The sequence below is a fragment of the Nelumbo nucifera genome, chromosome 6, assembly GCF_055504915.1.
Source record: "Nelumbo nucifera cultivar China Antique chromosome 6, China Antique-T2T, whole genome shotgun sequence".
In the NCBI taxonomy this organism is placed as follows: Eukaryota; Viridiplantae; Streptophyta; class Magnoliopsida; order Proteales; family Nelumbonaceae; genus Nelumbo; species Nelumbo nucifera.
Window position 1 is genome coordinate 15873922 of NC_142654.1, and position 15076 is coordinate 15888997.

General features: G+C 37.0%; 2 protein-coding genes across 6 annotated transcripts; one reads left to right on the forward strand and one right to left on the reverse strand.

Moving 5' to 3' along the window:
* Positions 1 to 806: 806 nt before the first annotated feature.
* Positions 807 to 10674, forward strand: LOC104590077 (alpha/beta-Hydrolases superfamily protein). Of its 4 annotated transcripts, none has more exons than XM_088889268.1 (5): positions 807 to 1544; positions 6809 to 6911; positions 7649 to 7854; positions 7955 to 8260; positions 8510 to 8867. In XM_088889268.1, exons 1-4 carry the CDS (start codon positions 838 to 840, stop codon positions 8247 to 8249), a joined length of 1311 nt encoding a protein of 436 aa, XP_088745394.1. In that variant the 5' UTR covers positions 807 to 837; the 3' UTR covers positions 8250 to 8260; positions 8510 to 8867. The 4 variants fall into 4 exon arrangements, with proteins under 4 accessions (XP_088745394.1, XP_010246914.1, XP_088745393.1 ...); XM_010248612.3 differs by lacking the exon at positions 8510 to 8867 and adding an exon at positions 10301 to 10674 and having other exon boundaries at positions 808 to 1544; XM_088889267.1 differs by having other exon boundaries at positions 808 to 1544; positions 7955 to 8282.
* A 2384-nt stretch (positions 10675 to 13058) lies between these two features.
* Positions 13059 to 14593, reverse strand: LOC104590085 (uncharacterized). Of its 2 annotated transcripts, none has more exons than XM_010248618.3 (4): positions 14439 to 14593; positions 14233 to 14351; positions 13641 to 13726; positions 13059 to 13544 (listed from the first exon to the last, which is right to left on the reverse strand). In XM_010248618.3, the coding sequence occupies exons 1-4, from the start codon at positions 14485 to 14487 to the stop codon at positions 13403 to 13405; spliced, it is 396 nt and encodes a 131-aa protein (XP_010246920.1). In that variant the 5' UTR covers positions 14488 to 14593; the 3' UTR covers positions 13059 to 13402. The 2 variants fall into 2 exon arrangements, with proteins under 2 accessions (XP_010246920.1, XP_088745561.1); XM_088889435.1 differs by having other exon boundaries at positions 14233 to 14363; positions 14439 to 14540.
* Between the last annotated feature and the right edge of the window lie 483 nt (positions 14594 to 15076).

Here is a 15076-nt window from a genome sequence, read left to right on the forward strand (position 1 = left end):
AATGAAGTAAATTAAGACATGAAGCAGAATAAAGTAAAACTCAAAATAAAGTTAAATGAGAATTTGTATTTTTTTCATTTGTACTCCTATGCATTTGTACTAGTGCAAATAAAATTACACTGCAACCAAACACGGCCTTAGGGTCTATTTGTTTTCTCTTAACTCTTATCTCTTAAAATGAAACTTTTAGCTTTAAGAGAAAAGTGATTGTTCGTTTCCTCTTATCTCTTATCTCTTAAAGTGCAATTATAAAACTTTTTGTTTTTCAATGATACCCCCAAAAAAGACAAACAAAAAATCTCATATATGGGATCAAAATGAATATTTGATAATTTTTAGAATTCAAAACAAGCATTCAAAATTCAAAGGAAATAAAAATTCACCGATACAAATATACCTCTTAATATAATTATTATACTTTCAGACACAACAAACTAACATACTCTTAGTGTCACTAGAAAAAATAGTTCAAGGCACTAATGCATAGGATACCTTCAAAACTCTGAAGTTAAGTGTGAACGGGCAAGAATAATACTAGGATGAATAACCTATCGGAAAGTCCTCGTATTGCACCCAACTTTTTAAAATCAATCGGAGAAAAAGAGAAATAGTCCGGCTAGTCACGTTCGTTTTTTCTTTCCGGGAAAGGTTCGAATCGGTTCTACGATAAGCAGACGTTTTTTCACGTTACCCAGCTGTTAAAACATCACAGGTTGAAAAAAAATGTGCGTGTCGTACTCGTATCGTCTCGGTTAACGACCCGATACGTTCAAAAAATAAAATAATATAAAGAAACTGGTTTTCTATTCACGGCTTCTGTGATTTTTCGTATTCGCTATGGAGGCCTCTGCAAGACTGTTGAATCCTTCCAATTTCAACCGCCAACTTTCTCGTTCCGTTATCATCAGAAAATCTCTGAAATTCCCGCTAAAACATTCTTTGTCGCTTTCAAACCGCTCACAAAACCCTAACATATTTCTCTCTTCAATCCCATTCGTTTCGGGCCGTTGTCACAATGTCGTCGTCAGGAATCGTCTTCATGCCATTTGCTTTCAGTCTAAATCATTCTTCGTTTCTCAATCTTCGATCCCCTTCTGTAATTCGAATTCATTAGGGTTTCTTCTTTCATTGTCTGCATCTCAGATCTTTAACTCTCGGGTTTCGGACAAGCGTTTTGATCGTATCGTCTCTGATCCGAAGGAGAAGATCTTCGAGTGGAGTCGAGCTCCAGTATGTGTTAATGGCGGAGATTTAGGGGCTATAGGAAAAGGAGAACCTGTTTTGACTGTGGTTTTGTTAGGTTGGCTTGGAGCTAAGCGGAAGCACTTGAAGAGGTACGTGGAGTTGTACACGTCGAGGGGGATTCACGCAGTGACGTTCGTTGTGCCGGTGAAGGATGTGCTGCACTTTGATTTGGGAAGGAGAGTCGAGAAACGGATATCGGCGTTGACTGAGGAGCTCGTTTCGTGGGCGTCTGAGCGGGAAGAAGATGGACGCGAGCGGTGCTTGCTCTTCCATACTTTCAGTAATACTGGGTGGCTAGCGTACGTTGATTCGTACTCTTAATTGTTTTTTTCTCTTAAGTGTTTATCTATTGCTATGGCTGTTTATGCTTATCTTTCTGTTTTCCTCGATTTTATAACAAATTTCTTCTCTGAGATGATATTGAACTCTTGTTAACGATACCTTAAGCTGCGATGGTGGTGGGTCTTCCACCCATTCAAAATCGTGAGTTAACCCAAAAGATCTTTTGACGGAAGTCCTGGCTAGAGGATTTGGAGATGTAATTGACCCCACTATCATGGATTGAAATTGATAAAATACAGCAATTGTGAACTATAAGCTCTGCTTCCTACATGCTTAGATATCACCATGAAGCAAAGAATTATAATTCAAAATACCCAACCGGACCATTCCTAGTTGCATCACTCGGCAAAAGAACATGAACAAAACTTATTTTATGGTTAAAGAAGTTTCCCAACCAGCCTTTGGTACATAGCCCTGTCCTCAAGAAGTTCTCCATTTTCTGCACTTATTTTATGGTTAAGCTCAGGTGTGTCAGCAGGTTTCTCTCCTAACTTTCCAGTTTCTTCCAATAAGTCTAGAACATACTTCATTTGAGAGATAAAAATGCCATGCTGAGATCGAGCTACTTCAATTCCTAGGAAATAGTGCAATTCCCCTAGGTCTTTTACTTCAAATTCCTTGTGAAGATGCTGTTTAAGAGTTTCAATTTCACTAATATCACTCCCTGTTATCACAATGTCATCTACATAGATTGCAAGTAGAGTTAGGGAATGACCTGTCTTCTTAAAGAAGATAGTGTGATCTGACTGAGCCTGTATGTATCCGAATTTGTCCAAAGTCAGTCTAAACCTATCAAACCAAGCTCTTGGAGATTGTTTCATCCCATATAAGGCCTTTTCAAAAGGCAGACATTCTTTCCTGCTTCTGTACTATAAAAACCAGGGGATAACTCCATGTATACTTCCTCTTGCAAGTCTCCGTTGAGGAAAGCATTCTTAACATCCAGCTGAAATAGTGGCCATGAGAAGTTCGCAGCAATGGATAGTAAAACTCTGATAGTGTTCATTTTTGCAATAGGTGCAAAGGTTTCTGTATAATCTATGTCATAAGTTTGTGTGAATCCCTTTGCAACCAATTTGGCCTTATAACCTCTCTACAGTACCATCAGCATTATATTTCACAGTAAACACCCATCTGCATCCAACAGGCTTCTTCCCTTCAGGCTGGTCAACTAGTTCCCATGTGTTGTTCTTAACAAGAGCATCCATCTATACTTGCATTGCTTCCTTCCATTCAGGTATCAAAAGGGCTTCTTGCACTTTTCTGGGTATAGGAATAGTAACAATAGATGCCAAGTAAGATCTATAGGATTCTGAGAGACAATTATAGGAAAGGAACTTTGAGATGCAATGGGCAATGGATGAGGTGCAACTGCGCTTTCCTTTACGAATTGCAATTGGAAGATCAAGGTCATCTGACGGTGAGGATTGAGCATCTGTAATAGTGGGATCAACTGTGGGAGCAGTAGTAGTGTCTGGATCTGGGGCTGTAGAAGATGTTGGAATTGACCTGGATTACTGTTGAGCATGAGAATCAACCTGCCTCCATCACTTTCTGTGATACACTCTCAACTCTCTGCTTTTTTGACAACCCTCACCCTCTTCACATCTCTCCCCTTCAGTAACTGGGACAGGTAAAGGAACTTTTGGGGCTGAAACTGAAATCCCTTCCTCACTACTCTCCCCCTAAGGAGAAGCCCTATAATAGTAAGACATATCCTCAAAAAAGGTGGCATCCATGGACACAAAACGCTTTCTTGAAATAGGCTCATAACAACAATATCCTTTTTGATTTTGTGCATACCCAAGGAAAATACATTTAGTAGCTTTGGGATCAAACTTGGAGCGATGAGGTCCAATAAACATCAAACTTTGATGTTTATTGGATCAACCTTTTCTAAAAAGGGTTGAATTCTGTATTTCAGTTTAATTTATCTCTAATGAAAGTTATCGTTTCTGATAAAAAAAATGAGGTCCAAGGATTTGAACAAAACAAGTGCACCCAAAAGTTTTGAGGGGAATAGTGAATAGGTCCTTATCTGGATACAGAAGACTGAATGGGGTTTGCATGTTTAGAACCCATGAAGGAACCTTGTTGATAAGGTACACGGCTGTACAGATTGCATCCCCCCAGAAGCGTATGGGAACATTAGAGTTGAGCATGATGCTTCTGGCTACCTCTAAGATATGCCTGTTTTTTCTCTCAGCAATCCCGTTTTGCTGAGGTGTATGAGGATAGGTGCTCTGATGAATGACCCCATGATCAAGGAGATAGGATGCCAAGGGTTTTGCAAAATATTCCTTGGCATTATCAGATCTAAGAGTTTTGATCTTGGTTTCAAACTAGGTTAGAACCATCTGATGGAAAGCTTGGGTTAGAGAAGGGACCTCATTTTGAGAGTGCATAAGGTAGACCCATGAAAAACGGGTATAATCATCAACAAATAATAAGAAATATCTGTACCGCCCCATGGTGAGAGTATGATATGGCCCCCAAACATCGGTATGCACAATTTCAAAAGGAAGGTTGCTTCTTTTATTACTCAAAGGATAAGGTGATCTACTATGTTTTGCAAGCTTACAATTTTCACACTTTAAACTAGATATTTCTACTGACTCAAATAAGTTTGAAAAAAGACTCTTCAAAGACCCAAAAGATAAATGACCTAAGCGGTTGTGCCAAAGCATAATCTTACTACAAGACTGAGAGACAAACAATTTCCCCATTTTACTCTGCTCCCCCTATGAATGTTCAAACAGGTAGACTCCATTCATCTCACAGCCAATTCCAATTACCTTCTTCGTTTCCAAATCCTGAAAAACACACCTATCAGGGAAAAAGGTTACTGAACAGTTTTGATATTTAGTAATACTACTAACTGAAAGTAAGTTAGCACTAAGCTTGGGAACATGCAAAACTGAGGATAGGGTGATGGCATCAGACAATCTGATGTCTCCCTTGCCAGAAATTGGCACAAGGGAGCCATCAACAATAGAAACTTTGTCTCTCCCAGAGGATAAACAATAGGTGCTAAACAAAGTAGATAAGCTGGTCATATGGTCTAAAGCACCTGAATCTATTACCCAGAAAGGTCTAGTGTTACCTAGGACAGAAGCATGACATGCAGTAGCTCTTGTACCTGTATGAGCAAGGGCTGAAGTAGGATGAGCAGGAGTAGTAGCTGAAGACTGAGATGTAGATCCAGAAATACTAGCTTCTTTCTTTAGCTGTGTTAGTGTGCTAAGGCATCCAAGGATGTGGTCCTTGTGCTGGAAGAAGATGTATTGTCAGTAGTAGCTGCATTAGTACTCCCCTTATTGTTTCTAAGTCTAGCTGGCATTAGGTGAGGATGCAACTTCCAACAGGTGTCCCTAGTGTGTTTGGGCTTCTTGCAGTGATCACAAAAAATATCTCTTTTGTCTACCTTCTTAACTTCCCTTTCCTTTTCCCCTCCAGCTTTGAATTTTATTGCTGCCAAGGCTGCTTCTGTGGGATAGCATTACCCTCCTCCTACTCTCTTCACTGTGGACTAATGAGTAGGCCTGAGATAGAGTCACACTCTCCCTAGTGAGAAGTTGTTGTCTTGTAATATCAAAATCTGAGTTTAGACCGGCTAAGAACTCAAAAACCCTATTTGTTTCAATCAGTTTTCTGTATGTTGCTGCATCCTTCTGGCTTTCCCATTCAATAGTTTCCAAGTGATCAATTTCATGCCAAAGGGATTTCAGAGTAGCAAAATATACTGAGACTGGCTTCTCTCCTTGCTTGAGGTTTTTCACCTCACACTTCAACTCATAAGCTCTAGCAACATTAAGGGGTTGGGAATAGGTCTCCTTCATGATGTTCCAAATCTCCTTGGCTGTTTTTGCCCAGAGATAGTTTCGGCTGATGTAGCGCTGTATAGAGTTGCATAGCCAGGTCATTGCCAAGTAGTTCTCTTGAACCCATTTTGGATGGGGTATATCCTACTTGGCTGGTTCTTTTGTGTCTCCGGTCACATACCCTAATTTTTCTATGCACCAATGGCCATCATTGCCGATTGGGCCCATTCCAAGTAATTTGTTCCATCAAACCTAATAGTGGTAATCTGGGACGTATTTTCTGTCATGTTACCAGTCCCATAAACTTCCTCTTGAGTTTTTTACCTCACTTCCAACCTTTTCCATACTAAGTAGATCACAAAGCTCCAAGATGAAAAAGACTAATTTTCTACCAGAAAACTCTGATCGCCACCTTCAATCTTGATAAAAATCCAATCTTGATTCCTCTAACCTTCTCTGATTCTTCCTGATTACCAAAAAACACTCTCCAATCTTCGGACGGCTGCTAAAGATCTCTGGTAACCTCCAAGAATCAGGCAAAGATAGCTCCTTTCTAATCTTCCAGCCCTAGATAATTCTCATGTGGTCGGCTGGGTTAGACTTCACATGAGAAGCCCTAGATCAGGCTTTGATACCAACTTGAATAAAACAAAATGCTGCTGTGTAATTTAAGAAGAGAAACACAGGTTTGAAGAGAAGAAGAGAGAGAGAAAGGAAGGAGAAGAGAGATAGAAAGAAGGGGTCCGGTTGTGTTAATTCTGCCGCCCCATAAACTTCATTATATAGCTTTGGTTCCTTACAAGCATAGGAGATAAAAGATAAAATTCTAGTCCTAATAAAACAAAACAAAACATGGATAAGACCCGCCGGCCCAACTTAAAAAGAATTAAAAAATAACTAGAATTAAAATAACTAGGTGTGGGTATGGAATCTCACACACTAGAGCCTAAGTGTGGGTATGGAACCCCACACTCATGGCTTACTAACTATTTCTACAATAACATAAGCATGTTCCTATCAGGTGTGAAGAATATTGTTCCATTCTCTTCAAAAGGTAATATCTCCATTTGTGATTTGAATTTCAAAAAAAAAAAAAAAAACAAAGCGATTTGCCTTGCAGTTCTTCTTTCAGGAAGCTATTCACTTTTATCCTATTTACTGCCTTCTTTTTTTCTTCTTGATAATTCTGTTGGTGGTTCTTACTTGCATTTCTTGGTGTCTTTCTTTCCCTCTTTCTAAAGGTGCAATATATTCTTTTCTCTTTTTTGACAGTAAATTTAATTGTTTAGTTGATTCCTGTTTTTTATTTTTTTTGGTAAAAAATAGGAGAGTAGATTCCTGGTTATCTCATATGTATATAATTGCTTTATTTAAGAGCAATCTTTTTGTTGTATCTGCAGCTATGGTGCCATAATCAACAACTTGCAATGCAGAGCTGACACTCTTCAGAGGATCAAAGGATGCATCATTGATTCTGGAGGGGACCCAGAAATAAACCCTCAGGTTTTATAATTTTTCTTTCTGGAACATTGTCTTGTTAGGTTGGAACTTACTAATCTTTATTTTTCTCTTTTCTGTTCTTTGCTTCCCTTTATAAGTAGCAAAACTTTCTTTCTTGAATCTTTACAAAAATTTCCATGCAAAAATTAGTGTGCCTTTCTATTTTTATAAATACTTAAACTTCCTCCCAGATGTCTAATTGTTCTGATATTTGACCAAGAGTCTTTTCCCCTTAGGATCCTACAATGTCAATGGAATTATTAGTAACCTCTGGATGTTAATTGTTGCTTCTGAAACTTGATGCTGACCTTTGAGACTATTTATCTTAACATTCACTTTGCCAAGGATGCCTTTTATGTTGCTTTTTCAATAATGTTGTTTCTTGTCCCTGCATCTTCATGATTGTTTCTGACCATATTAATCAGCTATGAGTAATATTAAATTGTGATTTACTAAATCAAAAGTGAGATACACTAAAGACTAATTAACTCATTTTTGCACTATGATATCCAAAGAATACAAGATCAGAATTATGTGCAGCAATCTGAGAAGGGAAATATTATTCTGAATTCAAGACCATTCAACTTGAATATGCTCTCTATACATTTGTTCTGAAGTTGCTGATTAAATCCTGCAATTTGATGACATGTTTAGTACTCCATTATGCTGACTTTCCTACTCTATCAGAAGTGCGATGCAGTTGGATACATTTTTGATGCATTCTCTCTGATTCTTGATAGGTCTGGGCAGCAGGATTTTCAGCTGCAATTCTGAAGAAACGCAGCTCTTCAACATACTATTCGGAGGAAGCTGTAGAAGGAAATGGATCAGAGAATGATAAGATCACATCAAAGATGCAAGCAGAGACACCACTGATTGAGGCTGCACTTCTGACCATCTTGAACAAGTTCTTCTCTGTTATCCTCAAGATTCCTGATGTGAATCAGTATGTAATATGTTTAATTTTAAAGTCTATGCAGGAGATGACCAAATTGTCCAAAATATTAATATGACTAATTTCTGTGGTTGATTCTATACTGTCACAGGAGGTTAAACAGGATCATCAATGTCCTTTTGAACAACCAGCCTTCTTGTCCTCAGCTATATCTGTATAGCACAGCTGACAAAGTCATTCCATTTGAGTCAGTAGAGTTATTTATTGAATACCAGAAAGGGATGGGGAGAAACATATTGGCATATAACTTTCACACATCACCGCATGTAGACCATTATAGGACTTTCCCTCACATATATGCCGAAGAGCTTCAAAAATTCTTGAAGGAATGTATCAACAATGCGAGCCAGACATCAAAGCTCATGCCATCATCTGAACCTGTTTGATGAACTGCCAGGTGATCCCTTTAACTGCTAGAGGTAAATTCTAATTCCCTTTTATGTACATTCCATTACTTGGTACAATGATTGTTTTTGCAATGATGCATAGTTTCAAGTCTATTGTGCATGTATACAAGCATTTCAGATAAGAATGTGATCTGAATTGCATTTCAGAGAAGAGTGTGTCTTTCTTTGCAATCGTGCATTGTTTGACATGGGTTTGCCCCCTTATTCGGATGTTTTTGTTTTGAATTGCTATTTGGTAGATGTTACAGTAGAGTTGAAGCTGGGGATCCATCACAGCCACCAACCATCACTCTTGTACTTGGGCCTTCATGTTTATCTTAGAAAATGAGATATCCTATCTCCACCAAGTTTGTCTAGTTGGAATATGTTTATTATTTGAAATATTTCTATGCTATTGTAGAGCCTATGTTCGAGAGGGTCATATAGCTAGCCTGATCCTTCAAACCAATACAATAATGCCAGATTTTATCCTTGGTCTTTTAATGGTCCGGATAGCATGGAATTTATTTCAAATAATCTCTAAACAACTTATTTGAACTAGACTGTGAGATGCATTTGTGCATGCTCATTATAACATAAGAAGATTCATTGTTCAAATCATTATGAATATTATGTTCTTCTCCTTTATGGGAAGTCTAAGGAACATGAATTGGATCTTTTAATCACTGGCTTGGTTTCAGATGGGACTAAAAAGACAATAAAAGGTGGGGTGTGGTGCTAAACAAACTCTAGTCTGATATCATAAGAGTGCCCTTCAACATGAGGGATCCTTTGCCCTCATTAAATCTATATTGTATATAGTAAAGGACATATTTTAATAATCTGCCAGCAAAAGAAGAACCTATATTAATAGTCAACCTCCAAATTTCGAGATTATTACTCATTTCTTTCACATGGATAAATTGAATACTCTTTTTTAACCTAAAGCTGGCTCTGTATCTACTTGGTCTGCTATCCACTTATTTTGGGTAGTAAGGAGTTTATTAATGAAATCACTATGGTTACGTATTAAAAAGATCTTAATATTTTGTGAACTGGAGTAGTTCCAGTACCACATTATTCAAGGGTTTTTGGCATCCATATTAACCTGACACCTCCACAAGTGATCCTGGGTTTGGTAATTTATGGTATACTATTTTGTCTCTGTTACCTGACACTTTTTAATAGGGAATGGTAATTCAACCTGGGCACGACTTTGTGTGTATGCTTCAGTTTATCCAATGTGATGCAATGCAACTTAAATTTGATTAAGCTGAGCAAGGTTTAGCTGAATGCTTTAGCTGTTCAGCGAGATGTGGAACCAATGATAAGGTTCCACGCCAGTATTTAGATACATGGGGCCCGCATCTTTACAGTGGGGCCCATGAATTTATTACTGGTGTGGAACCTCATCATTGGTTCTACAGCCCGCTGAACAGCTAAAGCATTCAGCTAATCCGATTAAGCCTGTCTACAACCAATTTATTTCCAAACATCATCATTGGCAAATCACCTGCCTGTGTTTAGATTATTTTTCTTTTTATTCTTTTGAGCATTCTATGTCCTATGTGTTTTTGGTATTAACTATTTTTCTCAGTTTCTTTCTCGTATGTTGAATAGCTACTCCATTCTTCTTGTTTGTTCTCTTGCAATGGCAAAGCTGGAATATCTTTTCCACAAAATGGCATCCCTATCTCTTTTGGCTGCATTTGTTTCCAGTATAAATTTTGTTTGCACCAGGTAAAGTATTAAAGAAGTAAAATGAAGGCAAATAAAATCTTTGTTCACTTTGATTCAGATTACACTTCGACTTGTTTGTCTGGAAGGAAGTAAAATGTGAAATAATGGTCCCCCACCCTATATGGGAGGGAATGAAGGGGAAAAAAATTCTGCATCACCATTTGGGATGCAAAATTCACACCGCATGGAGATGCAAAGGATGTGATTTCAGTGTAAATTTTACTGCTATAAAGGTTTTTGTGATGCAAAATTTACACCTGGTATGAGAGTAATCAGAAATTCTGAAAGGAGGATCTTGGCTTTGTTTTCAGGGCCGATTGGTACCAGAAAGTCTTTGAAGGACGAACTGCTGGCATTGCTACAAGGTCTCAAGCTAGCTAAACAGTTGGGATTCACACCCTTTGGACTTTCAAACATGTGATTGGGGAAGTGGAAAGATTGTAATGGATGTAAAGGCTGAAGTCAAGTGGGTCAGGAGTGCAAATGGGCTAGCTGATTCCCTTGCCAAACAAGGGGCTTTGGGGCAGTAACTATTCTGGGTGGCTATGTAACTTAGAACTGAAAATTGTATTAATTTGGGGTTAAAAGTTGGGAATGACACTCCCATCACCAAATTGTACTAATTTTCTGTGGTTTAACCTTAATAATAAATAAAATATATTTCTTGCTTATCCAAAAAAAAAAACACCTGGTCCACTTTTACTCTCAAAAATAACACAGCCTTTGGCGGGCCTAAACACATGGCTTGACTGAGAGCCAAGACATGATGAATGCCAATGATGGTTAAGCATCTAGAAGCCATAACAAGGCTTTCATTTTAACTCTTTGATACCGACTCCTTGTTTGTATGATGTCTTATACAAAAGAAATACTCTTCTACATTCCCACTATACAGCTTCTCAATGTACATGGGCTGATGTAATTTTTTGAATATCCTAAAAAAAAGAAAAATACTGTCAAACTTGTATTTGTAGCAACAAATTTCTTTTTTAATTTGATAGTAGAATTAGTTGACCACACAAATGTATTGGTTTGGAAAGAGTACAAATACAAATATCTACAGTATCAATATATACAAAATAATATATAAGGTTTTACACTACATATTTGCATTTGTACTTTCAAACTGAGCATTAGAGATTAGCTGCCTGTGTTTAGTTTCTCTAAATCACCCAAAAGTATTTTCAATTCACTTAAATATTTCAGCCGCTCCCTTCTCTTGATGGCCAGTGTTAATAGTTTTCAATCATTGTAGAGACGTGGGGAAAGCATAAATACACACCGAAATCCAATCATATTTTAGAATGTTTTTCCCAATAGTATAAATACAAAAATGTATAATATAAATACATATAAAATAATATAAAATACAAGGTTTTGCATTCTACATATTTGTATTTATATTCCTTGAGTCCTAAACTTAGTTTGAAAGGAATAAAAATACAAATGTGTAGAATGCAAAACCTTATATTTTATATATATTTTTACTGTACATATTTGTATTTATACTTCTTCCAAACTTTGACTAAATATTGATGTAAACGACTTTTTCTGAACAATCATTATTTATAGACCAAACTCGGAATGTTAAACTTTGAAACGGTATTATGCTAGAAATAATGGATGGGTCGTAGTCCACTTACCAAGAGGGACTGGTGACATATGCGGTTATTTTATTGTTCGGACTTTGCAGCATACAGAGAAAAGAACAACGATACTAATAATAATAATTGGGGATGTCAATATATGCGGTTATTTTATTGGTCGGACTTTGCAGCATATAGAGAAAAGAACAACAATACTAATAATAATAATAATAATTGGGGATGTTCATCATTTGATTCAGACCGAGAAATTGCATTGAATCAAACTAAAATTGGTGGTTTAGTCTGGTCTGGCCTTAAAAATTGTTTGATTTGGTTTGAGAAGTTTTAAGATTATAATTTTTTTTTTGTCTGTTCCGATTTTCTAAAATTCAGAAACCAGACTAAACTATAAACTGGATTAATAATAATATATTTATTAATTATAATATATATATATATAGATAATATGTATTTATGTATATATTTATTTAACATTTTATATATTGTTTTGTTTCAATTTTTAACTTGTAATTTGATGCCCAAGTAACTGTTTATGTTTGAGAAATTGTAAATGTAACTTATATAATAATAATAGGTGGCACTTGTTAACATTTCAATTTGATATTTGGATTATATTTGTTATTTGGAGTTTGGATCCTGCAAGCAAAAATTCCACACACATAGCATCCAGTAGACACTGGGAAAATCTCTGGTACATGTGTGTTAAATTCATGGGGAGATGTTCCCAATGTATGGATGGATTCCCATGTTTGCAGAATGTATGCAGAGTTTTTGCTTATAGGGTATCCTGACGCTGTTATTTGGGCTTTCTAATGAGATTAAGCTCAAGAGAATGGCCTACACCACATTAGAAATTAGACCAAACCGTAATAATTTGGTCTGATTTGGTTTGATGTGAGACCTCCTAACCAGACTGTGAACATCCCTAATATTAATAACTTAGTGAAACTTGATTTACCCAAGATCTTGGATTGTCACAAGTCATGACCTGTTCCCCAGCATTATATGAGCAGCAAGCTGGAGTTCCACGAGCTGCGCTCTGCACTTTTACTCACCAAACATGGGCACCTGAAGTAGTTGAACAACTTCTTCAGTTGGCATGATTAAGTAGAGTATTTATTTATTTATTTGTAAAAGATTAAGTAGAGTTGATGAAGTAGTTGGCAATTTGGACATGGTCATGTGACCTCTTAAAACAAGTGAGAAATGTAAAAGGGCATGGGTATGGGGTTTTGTAATTCTGAAAATGCCCTTAGCAGTTCTCGTATCATATGCACATTCCACTTCTCCAAACCAAGATATAATTTAGATTTAGGAGGGTATTGTTTCCCAAAAGGTTGATATGTGAACCACTAGGCGTATTTTCAAAATAAAAACCCTAGAAAGATGATCAGATAAGTTTTAGTAAATAGGAGAAATGACTCTTATAAAAACTTTTCAGTGAGGGCAACCACTTGACATCTTTTGCTTGGGATAAAACCATAACTTTTCCTTTGTTTTTTTTGGTATTTTAATTTATGGGGCTACACAACTGGGGGTAGCTCATCCCCCAAAATCATAACCCCCAACCCTGATACATTGGGATTAAATCCCAAAACGATAACTATAATTCATATAGAAATGCAACAATCCCATTTACATTATAATTACATTGCTTATTGTAAAAACCCCAACAAAACCATACTCTGTACACAAACACTCCATAGCACCCTGGTTGCCTTTTTTTCTTTTCTAAAGCCTTGATTGTTAAAAGCTGCAACTCTTGTTGAAGGCATCAGCCAGCTCTTACTAGTAGTTGTATTTTGTTCATGTGATTATTCCATGATGAAAATCTGGTTTTGATAAGCGAAAGCCTGTAAGATGGTATTGAGATTTATACTTGTGGGCACGGCCTTCTGTATCTATTACAGGAGGTTCATTCAGAAATGCTGAACCGCACCTAGTCCACCTGAGCAAGTAAATAAAGGATGTAAATAAGGGAAACAAATTGAAGTAATTAAAATCATGGATCTTTGGTTGTATCACTAAATACAAATTGACTCACCAATCCATTTTCTTCATTAGCGTCTCTAGATCTGTTTCAGAGCTTGATCTCTGAAGCACCCCTCCTGAATCCATATTTGCCATCTCCTGTAATAATCCATATAGAGAGAAATGAGAACTTTCTGAATCAAATCTTGGTTACATACTGAGCAGTTGGGATACGTTTGGCTTGATAGATAGATAAGAGAGAAACAGAAAGTTGAGGGGAAGTTCTTAAGGAAATTCATGAAAATCCTTCAGAGCTTTCCCTCAACTTTCTGTGTCTTATTTTCTATCAAACCAAACACATACCTAATGTCCATATTCATAGAAGTTTATTCCAAATGAAGGAACCAAGGATGGATGAAAAATTCGACGAGTCATGGTTATCAAGAGCTTGACTTAGTTGAACAGAGTCAACGGATGAATAAGATGTGTTGATCATAGAAAATAAGAATCAGTTTTGCTTTCCAATCCGTTTCCTTCCATGTATAAAAAGGAAGTTACTCAGTAAGAGTCACTGCTGATGACTCTGGGAGGTCAGACATGTAAGAATTTGAAAAGCTGAAGTTTTAGAATTACTGAAATTCTATAGACACTAGTACTTACTATACCTGATTCTGATCTTGCAAACCCGAGATGGCCTTGAGGTGTTCTTTCTCCGTCTTCTTCTTTGATCTCCAGTAAGCTTCAATTTCTTCTTTAGTGAAGGATCTGCTTCTTGAAAATTTTTCTGTAAGACCCACTAGTCAGAAACCACTAAAAATCAAATCTGGAACTTGTAAACATCCGAGAGATCAAGTGAGGTTAGAGGAATTACCATCTCTATCATCTACAAGTGAATCCCATCCTGGCATTAAAGAACCCATTTTGGAGCAACCTTGATAACTGAGTATCTTGAATCAGAAATGATACAACTATATGAGCCTTCCTACGGTCTCTTGATATTTATATATATATATGTAGGTCAGAGTTTCACTGTTGGAAAGCTCAGCTATTGCTTGTTCTTATCTCCAAACAATCCAGAAAGTGACAGAGAAGATAATCAGCTAGTGTTGTTTGCTTTTACAGCTGTATTTATTTTCATAGATTCATGAAACAAGTCCTAACAAGTAACAACTACCAATTGATGAATGGGCGATTGGGTTTGGGTTTCCATTTGTCAAGGTGGCAAAAACAGAATGAGATAAAACCATGGATAATTGGAAGTTTTGTTTTCATATATATATATATTATTTTATGAGCTGCCACGCTGGCTCTTCTGTCTATTACACGTGTCTATTACCTGTCCAGTTGCACTAAAATCTGACGTGTGTGAAGATATACACGAATGTTTGGATGCAAGGATAGGACACCCAAGTCAATTACAGCGTGTCAAGGCATCATCCTTATGGAAGGAAAAGGTAGCCTTGACAAAGCCACCAAGGGTTTGTGGGTCCCACTAAACAGATCTGCTAA

Bases quoted from the DNA above. Each gene is read 5' to 3' on its own strand.
- LOC104590085 (XM_088889435.1), bottom strand. From the start codon at position 14,487: ATGGGTTCTTTAATGCCAGGATGGGATTCACTTGTAGATGATAGAGAT. The intron at 13,727-14,232 runs GTATAGTAAGTA...GGATTATTACAG, and splicing joins GTTTGCAAGATCAGAATCAG to GAGATGGCAAATATGGATTC. The intron at 13,545-13,640 runs GTGAGTCAATTT...TTACTTGCTCAG, and splicing joins CTAATGAAGAAAATGGATTG to GTGGACTAGGTGCGGTTCAG.
- LOC104590077 (XM_088889268.1), top strand. From the start codon at position 838: ATGGAGGCCTCTGCAAGACTGTTGAATCCTTCCAATTTCAACCGCCAA. The intron at 1,545-6,808 runs GTACGTTGATTC...TTGTATCTGCAG, and splicing joins AGTAATACTGGGTGGCTAGC to CTATGGTGCCATAATCAACA. The intron at 6,912-7,648 runs GTTTTATAATTT...GATTCTTGATAG, and splicing joins ACCCAGAAATAAACCCTCAG to GTCTGGGCAGCAGGATTTTC.